The 9,203-nt window shown below is 42.1% G+C and overlaps 1 protein-coding gene across 1 annotated transcript; it reads left to right on the top strand.

Moving 5' to 3' along the window:
• The first annotated feature begins 319 nt into the window (after window positions 1-319).
• Window positions 320-7,730, top strand: ASIP (agouti signaling protein). The gene is made up of 3 exons (XM_010206233.2): window positions 320-500; window positions 4,931-4,992; window positions 7,554-7,730. The coding sequence occupies exons 1-3, from the start codon at window positions 320-322 to the stop codon at window positions 7,728-7,730; spliced, it is 420 nt and encodes a 139-aa protein (XP_010204535.2).
• The last annotated feature ends 1,473 nt before the right edge of the window (window positions 7,731-9,203 follow it).

Genomic DNA, 9,203 nt, shown 5'->3' with positions numbered 1-9,203 from the left:
AGTGACAGCACAAGCCCTTCCCTTGATCACACAGTAAACAAAGCTGTAAAAATCACTGGGGCAAACTCAGAACTTTGGAGAAAATAAACATGTTTATAAAAGAGTCAGGAAAACAACACAGAAGGACCATCTAAGAGGGTTGTATTTCAGACAGACATTTTCCACTCAACTGCCATCTTAGGCATTCTGGTATCAGAGAAAAAGTGCTGGAAACAAAAGGATTATTAAGGGTGTGGTGCACAACACAACAGAAAACCATTACTGAGATCTGTGTCCTTGTGTCTCTTCTAAATGCAGGTTTTGACTGACTTTCGTTTTCATGACTGTGGAATTTTTCCTCCTCAGGATGGAAAGTAAGAACCTCTTCCTAAGCCTATTGCTCTGCTACAGTTTGCTTAGAGCTGCTGATTCTCATATGATATTTGAAGAGAAGACAGAATGCAACTTGTCAAGAAGCAACAAAATTAGCCTCTCTGATCTCCCACCCATCTCCATAGTAGGTGAGTAAAACCTGCCATTCAGTGTAAAATTAATGAGATATGCACAAAATACTGTTGCCAATTAGGATGGATTATTTTGACTGCAATTCATACAAATGCCCCAGTAGCAGGCAGAACTGCAGTGGCAATGCAACCAAGGATGGTAAATGTGTCAAACCACAGTCTAACATTTTGGTTTTTTCAAGTCACAGAATCACACAATCTTAATGAAGTCAGACAACTTACTTTCACCTTACAGATTTCATTTCAGGTCCTATCACACCATAGGTCATATTAAAGAAAAGAGGCTTTCATCAATATTGGCATTAAGTTTCCTTTTAAAGTCTAGTACAAATAGAAAAAGTGGACTTACCTACTTTTTTTCCCAGGATCTGCACTTGTGGCAGAGAAATCAACAGTTCACCAAGTTATTAATATAACTTCAGTTTACCTGTGAGCTAAGCAATCTTTAACCAAGGAAAGAAAAGAGCACTGCAAGGGTGAGACAGAGATCATCTATTTATCCAAGACATGACCAGCTATGTCCCTACCATTACTAGTAAGTGATCATCTGTCCTTTTAGGGAAGAACCTTGTTAGGGCAATGCTTAGCTCTTCTTTTCACGATTTTGTTCCCCAGAGTCTGCCCCAAGACTTTCAATACAATTTACACCTTTTTTTTTTTTCCTTCAAGGAACTCAGAGGTATTTGGGGATAACTACTTGCAGAACTTCATTCATAACTGCACCCAGATTTCAATAATGCAAAATCAAAGCATTTCTTGTATACCCCCTTTCTACAGGCTTTTAGGAATTTTGATTCAAGTATGTTTGTTTCTTACCTTGTTTCTTGTATTTTCTCTGCAGTCATGCTCAGGGCATTTCTTTAAGGAGAAACAGTTGCCCCATATTCCCAATGAAAGCCAAACCTCTGAATCCTGAGTTAACTCAAGGTTGTTTAACTGCAAGTTTCTTAAAGCCTGTGTTGTTCTGCAGCCTCCCAAGCCATAAAATTTCATGGTCCCTGTGATGCCTTCAGTCTCACACTTCCAAGAATTTTTTTTATTCCAGTTAAAATCAGAGACATAAAACACACTCCCTTCAGCTAATGTCTCTATTTTCTCACAAAAATGTTCCCATGCCTTAAACAAAAATCCTTTCCCCCCTCTGCCTCATTTTATAGTAGACAGAGAGATGAACCAACTAGCCAAAGAAAAGAAATCCATAGCAGACTAAGGGGCTGAATCTAAGCAAACAGTATTGCCTCCAGCTCACCCTTATAATTGTTCCTTTATACACAGCGAACATTCAACACCAAAAATGCAAGAATAATTCAAACTAGAAAGATCTTGGCATACCACCCACCTCTTCCACAGTCCACTTGTCTTCACTGACCATTCCAAAAAGGGAAATACAGATGCAAACCCACTGTAACACTGTTGGCCAGGGCTACCTTCGCTTTCTTGGGGCATGAGACATTCCCAGAGGCATCCCAAGGCCTTTCTGCAGCCCACTTGTTCAAAGGCAAGAGGCCAGTCTGGAGCTCCACTACACACCTAAAGAAAATTGAAACAATACAAAGTGAGCAATAAAACTGAGACAAATCATTCCTCTGTGTCTCACCCAAAGGAATCCGACCTAAGTTTTGAAATAGCTTGTTTTGGAGCTGAAATGGTACATGCTCAAACCTTTCTGGGTTTTATTCCAGGCAAACAGTGGCCACATTACCTCTATGACTTCTTAACTAAAACAATTGAATTATAACTTGATAAGCTAAACATAAATTAATCAAAAGCCTGCATTCATGCATGGCTTATGAAGAGCATTTGAAAGTCTGTAGCCACAACCTTTCAAATGGGTGGAGAAAGGAGGCACAGGAGAAAGTACATACATGGATCTTGTTTTGGGGTTCAGGTTACCAGACCAAGAGACCTCCCAGCCCTGCTGGTACCTGCTACCCAGAGCAGGAGAATGACAGCAGATCTCATCATTTTCAATGAAATGAACTTGGAATAATGTCACCTTCCTTATTGCAGGGTATTGTGACACATACTGGAGGACCATCCTTTTTGCCTTGCTTTTTGGTGGGCTCTGTGTGTTACACAACAGCTGGGTGAAGAATAAGAGCTGTACCTTTCACAGTGCTGGGTGCTGAAATGAGTGGGAAGTTGACAGCAGATAGACTGCCTCAGAGACAGTCCTATAGAGGATGGAAACAGGCTAAAATGAGAGAAATTATCTCAAACTGAGTGAGCAGTAGGAAAAATCAGGTGGAGTGAAGTGGGAAGAGTGGGCACAGAGATGGTGCCTCCAGCACTGCCACTACTCCTGGCTGTAGCCCCAGTAAAACCCCTGCACAGTTATAGGGGGAGGATGAAACCACATATGGTAATATTTGTTCTAACAGTGTCATAGTAGAAGACTGACAGCCTGGTCTTTCCCATCACCACCACAGAACCAATTCATGAGGAGCAAATATTTAAGAGAGTGTTTAAATAACCACAGCCTCCTCTCCCCTCCTGATACTGCCCATTTCTTTATGATTTATCAGTTATAATTCCTTCTGCTGGGATACATAATCTAATTTTGCATAAGCTAACAGGAAATAATTCTGGTCAGCTTGATTTAAACATTTCAGATAGAGCTTCCCTTCTGAGTGCCATTTTCTCCTACCAAGTCCTGTTCCTTCTGGTTGGCCACACAGAGCAGAGATGAGAGCACTGATCTCACAGCTCAGTTTTTAAATGCTGCTGTAGACATATTTGAGTAATAAAACTCATTTACAATCAGCTGTTTACACACCTGCTAATCAATCACACTGCTCATGGTATCTAAAGATGATATGTCTGGCTCAATATCAATAAGACCCAAGGCTGTAGTTAAATCACATCTTAAAAAGGAAGCAGAGGATTTGCCAGCATCAACTTGTCATCTAATTAACACATTCTTTCCATAGCATTTCAAATTGCCATTATATCAAGAGAGGTTAGAGGTGTGTATTAGCAATATTCTCAGAAGCCTGCATTGTTTTTTCCTGAATTGCCACAAATGAGGTTTTTATTGAGCTGGTCAGTTGGGAAGCTGTTGAAAATGTGGCAGGTGGAGCATGAGGAATTTGAGATTAGAGGCCAGTTGGGAACAGCTGGTGTTTTATGCAACCCAGACTAGCTATAGAAGAGACAATTACAACATTCATCTGTCAAAAAATCTCTCCATTTCCTTGTCATCTGCTAACTAGGCATCATTTTTCTCTTTATCAAATTCCCTGGAGTAAATAAAGCACATTTACATCAGGCCAGTGTTTCACTCTGGGTTCAGTGACATCACATACCCTTTAACTGAATGTTATCAGAACAGTTCCATAGGTGAAGCAATCCAGACTCACAAAATCTCAAGGGCTGAAAGGGACCTTCAAAGATCATCTAGTCCACCCCCCCTGCCACAGCAGGACCACCTAGAGTACAAACCTGTACAAATGCACCACAGAAGGTTAAATTCATGTAGAATTAAATGACTTACAAGCATCTTGGTTACCATCAGAAGTCAGCATCACAACGCCAGCATAATTTGCTAGCTGGAGCTGGATCTAAACTACTAATCCTTGTTAGTGCAATGCCTTTTTAAGACATGCTCTTATTAAGTGACTATAACTTCATGTGCTTCAAGTATAGCTTTTCCTTTCCTGGGTTCTGAGAGATGTATAACCCTAAGTATAGCGACTCAAGGGAAAGAAATACAAACCTCACAAACACAGAATAAAGGTGTCAAAAATACCATCACATGATGGTGAGCTGAGAAGTACCTCACACTTTAACACTCTTGCTGTGCTAGATCACAAGACAGGCCTTAGTCATGGAGTTTCTATGTAGTAATGAATACCATTAGAGCTGATATGATAATAACAACAAAAACTGAAGTAAATACCATTAGCCCTAAAGAGATAACAGGAGAAAACTCAGAAATACTAATGATTTAATCTAATGGGAAAAAAGTTACATTAGACATGGTCTGAATAATCCCTCTTAAATTTACCAGATCAAGATTCATTCTACAAACATCCACAAACCTTTCACAGCTGCAGGCACATTAATGAAACACCTTTGCAAGGAACATCTTGTAAAATAAGATGGTGAAGATGGTGGGTGAAAGAAGAACAGACAATTGAAGAATGAAAGGTGGCATCTTTGTTCAGATCTGACCAAGCAATAAGTAAAAACACCCTCCCAAAATACAAACATCAGTGCTTTTCTGCTTTGCACAAGCACCAGCCATGGTGTGAGTGCAGCTGCTCAGGAGTGAGGACAGCCCCTGGAGGTGGATGTCTTCACGGCAGGACATGCAGTGATGAGGTGGCAATGCTGGTTATCTGCCTCCTTTCACATTAAAATAGCATTAAGCATCTGAATTAAATACTGTGTAGAATTTATTTAATGTTGTGCTATTCTCTTTGAAGATTTAACTAAAAGATCCCAGAAAGTCAGCAGGAAAGAGGCAGAGAACAAGAAATCTTCCAAGGTAAGTGGCTGTTCAGAAAACACTGTTGAATTACAACAGTTTATTACTTCCATGGTTTTCCTCAGTGCATTGATTTGCAAAGCTTTTATAGCATGTGTATATCTATACAATTTAAGTACAGTTTAAAGACCTAAATGCTGTAAAAACAGATGTAAAAAAATAATGGAACAAAAACGATGTGGTCTTAGATTAGAGGTTCTTTTTTAGGTTTGGGGAGGTGATTTTTATTTTGTTTTACTTTTTACAGCCCTCTCTTACACAAAAGGTACCTTAACCTTGAGCTGGTTTAAGTGTTTGTCGAATTATTTAGATGTGTGCCATGAAGAGGCATCACCCAGTCATACTGTGTGGATTAACTGCACAGACTCAGCAGCCCAGGGCCACAACCTTACTACTTGCTGATATTTAACTGCAGGTGCCAAAAAACCAGAAGCATACAGAGAAGTCAGTATTCAGCTGAAAATGTTAACTAGTTATTTTATCAGATGAGGAGACTCAGACTGATAGATTTCCTTAATGTGACGTTATCGATAGGACTCGACTGTGAAGTATTTACATGAACGTGGCTCCATAGGCGAGGAGAGAGCAGTTGAGGTCACCTACCTTGACTTCAGCAAGGCTTTGGACACTCCCAGAACATCCTCATCAGAAAGCTCAGACAGTGTGGGTTGGATGAGTGGACAGTGAGATGGATCAAGAGCTGGCTGAATGACAGAGCCCAGAGGGTGGGGATCAATGGCACAGAGTCGAGTGTGAGGCCTGTGACCAGTGGAGTTCCACAAGGATGGGTTCTGGGGCCAGTCTGATTCAACATCTTCATCAATGACGTGGGTGAGGGGACAGAGTGACCCTCAGCAAGTTCCCTGCTGACACCAAACTGGGAGCACTGGCTGATTCCCCAGAGGCTGTGCTGCCATTCAGTGAGATCTGGACAGGCTGAGAGTTGGGCAGAGAGGAACCTCATGAGGTTCAACAAGGGCAAGTGCAGAGCCCTGCATCTGGGGAGGAACAATCCCATGCACCAGGACAGGCTGGGGGTGACTTGCTGGAGAGCAGCTCTGCAGAGAGAGATCTGGGAGTGCTGGTTGATAATAAACTAACCATGAGCAGCAACGTGCCCCCGTGGGCAAGATTGCTCACAAATACTGGGTGTTGAGAGAATGGGGTCTTTTTTTTCTGCAGTCTTTTTTTCTGTAGTGTCCAGTGACAGGACAGGGGATAACAGGAACAAGCTGGAACACAGGATGTCCCACTTGAACATGAAGAAAAACTTCCTCAGTATTCAGGTCTGGAAGCCCAGGGAGGGTGTGGAGGCCCCTTCTCAGGAGGTTTCCAAACCCACTTGGACACATTCCTGCACCCCCTGATGGAGGGGAACCTGCTTTAGCAGGGGGTTGGGCTGGATGAGCTCTGCAGGTCCCTTCCCACCCCACCATTCTGTGGTTCTATTACAGGGGCTAGACTCCTAAATTTTAAAGATTGTCTAGAAGAGTATAAAATAGCATTTTTACCTTATTTTTAATGTAATGATCGTACCTTGTCGCCAAACCCATCATTGCTGCAACCATAAAGACACAGAGCTGCTTATTTCATATTTGATGTCTTGTGGGGTTAACCTTCCTTGAAGTATTTCCTAAACTCACAGTATGACCCAGGTTGAAAAAGACCTCAAGGTGTCATTTAGTTCCACCCTCATCTCAAACCAAGACACTTGTGACCAAATTTTGTCAAAGTATTTTTGCTTAATAGCTCTAAGGCACTTAGAGACCACAGAACATTTTACCTTAACATTTAAACTCCTGAGAAATTACCAAGTTAAAAAAGTGCACAGAGTGCCTGTAGCTACAGGGCTTTCCCAGGACCCAGGAACATGCTAATCAACCCCACACTTTCCACCTTTCCAAACCTCAGACAGAGAAGCAGCACCTCTTGAGCAGGCTGAGGTCTTTTTCATCATACTTACCTGTGTCTGCAGTTAAGGATTCCCATGCACAGATCTGATGCACAAAGGATCACCAGGCTCCAAAACAGCTTGACAAACCAACCATGTGATGTAGAGCACTGCCAAGTCATCTCCCCTCTCTCTCGGCCATGCAGCTCAGGGAGCAAAGTGGGTACCAGCCCCACAGACTGACAGGGAGGTTTCAATGTTTCATTTTAAGAGTTTGGGAATTCATTGTTTTACTGACAGCATCACTGCCTTTGCAGATTCTTGCATGCCTTTGTCTGCTGCTGCCACGTTCCTTTCTACAAAGCATTTTTGAAAGCACTATCCAGTCATGCTTCTAATTGCTCAGAACATGGGTCTGAGAAATGGTAGACTCAGAAATGGTAAACTCATGTGGTTTATCATTTTGCTTGGTTGGTTGGTCTTAAGTCAGCATTTCCTACAATCCAGTCCCAACACACATCTACATTGCTACTAACACAGGTCTCATTGCTGGCACCTGCCTACTCATCTCAAGCCAGAAGCTCCAACAGTTCTGTCTCTTTGCCCCTGTGCTTTAGTCTGACCCATACCCATTTCATATCTACGTGACTTTTTCTGTTTTTTCTTCTAGAAAAGGGCTCAACTGAAGGCACCTCCAAAACCAAGGCCCACACCAGCTGCTGACTGTGTGCCAAACTTCAAAGCCTGTAGACCTCATTTGAATTCATGTTGTAACTACTGTGCTTTGTGCAAATGCCGTATTTTTCAGACCATCTGTCAATGTCTAATGTTAAATCCAAAGTGCTAGGCTGAGTTGGGGAAAAAAATAAGGCTTTTGTCTTCCATTAGCTTCTGAAATGCATATTTCAAATTGCCCCATGTGTTTAGCCATCAAAGTAGATGCTTTTCAGCTGTCAGCTTGGATATGCCTCTTAAAATTGACAGTTTATTTTTCATGGGATTAATGCCATCATAAACAGGGATTTTCTTCAGGAAGCAGCAAGCAGGGAGACTGACACTGAACCAGTATTCTTAGCAAAACTGATCTGCATTTTAAGAAGAATTCTAGGTTATTGTTGGTTTTGGGGTCTTCTTGTTCATTTGGGATTTAGTTTGGGGCTTTTTTGAAGGCTCATATTAACCACAGACTACAGTATTGTCTAACCAGCACAGCAAAATGTGCACCTATGGCACACAAACAGCCACACTAAAACAGGGCTGGTTAACCCAGTGAGGCCCCAAAACTTGGGTTTGCCCACAAAGACAACACAGCACCAGCTTCCCACAGGGCCAATATATCATGCTGAAAATGCAAGTGTAAGGGTTAACTCTCTTATCAGACATCCAGCAAAATTCAGGGCAAGAATTTATACAGTTTATTCTACTTGAAAAAACAGAACCAAAATAATAAGGCAATTTTTTATCATCCTCTGCTGAACCTCACTACATCCACACCTAGGGGTTTTAATCATTCTACCAGCAACCACTATCTCCAAGGTGTAAAATACACATGCCCATTTGAACTCAGAATGCATATGTGCCTCATGACTTAAAAATCAGTCTTTTTCCCAAGACATATCCATAGAAATAGTCTTCAGCTCTTCTTCTCCTGCTGTGAAGACACAACACATATAAAGCCCCAAAGCAGGAATATATAACCAGGACTTTGAGGAAGAAAAGAAAGATCAGCAAAAAAATGAATGTGTATCCCATAGGTACATCCTGAAGAAAACCATTACAAGTGATGAATTGTGCCCATTGTTACAATGGACAACTGCAGCACCTATCCCAGGCGTGAATGTAGGTGTCAATCTCCATGTGCTGCATGCAACCAGTGACCAAAAGAAAAAGAATAAATGCTGTATGAATCCTCAAAGGCTCAGGAACAGCTCTGAAGGTACAGATCAAGCTCAAGGCAGCAGCAAACAGCTGGGGAGAAGACATCTTTCTCCTGTTTTTGAAGGTTTTTGCCTTAATCTTGAGTTTTCCAAAGTGGCACAGGAGGAAAGTCCTTCTTGGTTAATCTACCAGGTATGATGTGGTAGGTCACAGGAGACGAAGGAGGGAGCAGACCCGGAAGCTGTCCCCAACGTTGAAGACATTGAGTGCTGAGGGAGCTGGCTGATGTGATTGCTAAGCCTCTCTCCATCATTTTTGATCATGGAGGACAGGTGAGGTGCCTGAGGGCTGGAGAAAGGCCAATAGCACGCCAGTCTGCAAACAGGGCAGGAAGGACGACCCAGGAAACTCCAGGCCGGTCAGCCTCACCTCCATCCCTGGA

The sequence above is a fragment of the Colius striatus genome, chromosome 16 (genome assembly GCF_028858725.1).
Source record: "Colius striatus isolate bColStr4 chromosome 16, bColStr4.1.hap1, whole genome shotgun sequence".
NCBI lineage: Eukaryota > Metazoa > Chordata > Aves > Coliiformes > Coliidae > Colius > Colius striatus.
The sequence above is the reverse complement of the archived record's forward strand: the minus strand, read 5'-3'. Positions and strand labels throughout refer to the sequence as shown.

Excerpts from the sequence above, each read along its gene's own strand:
- ASIP (XM_010206233.2), top strand. The coding sequence starts at position 320 with ATGACTGTGGAATTTTTCCTCCTCAGGATGGAAAGTAAGAACCTCTTC. Across the intron at positions 501-4,930 it reads CCCACCCATCTCCATAGTAG|ATTTAACTAAAAGATCCCAG; the intron begins GTGAGTAAAACC and ends TTCTCTTTGAAG. Across the intron at positions 4,993-7,553 it reads AGAACAAGAAATCTTCCAAG|AAAAGGGCTCAACTGAAGGC; the intron begins GTAAGTGGCTGT and ends TTTTTCTTCTAG.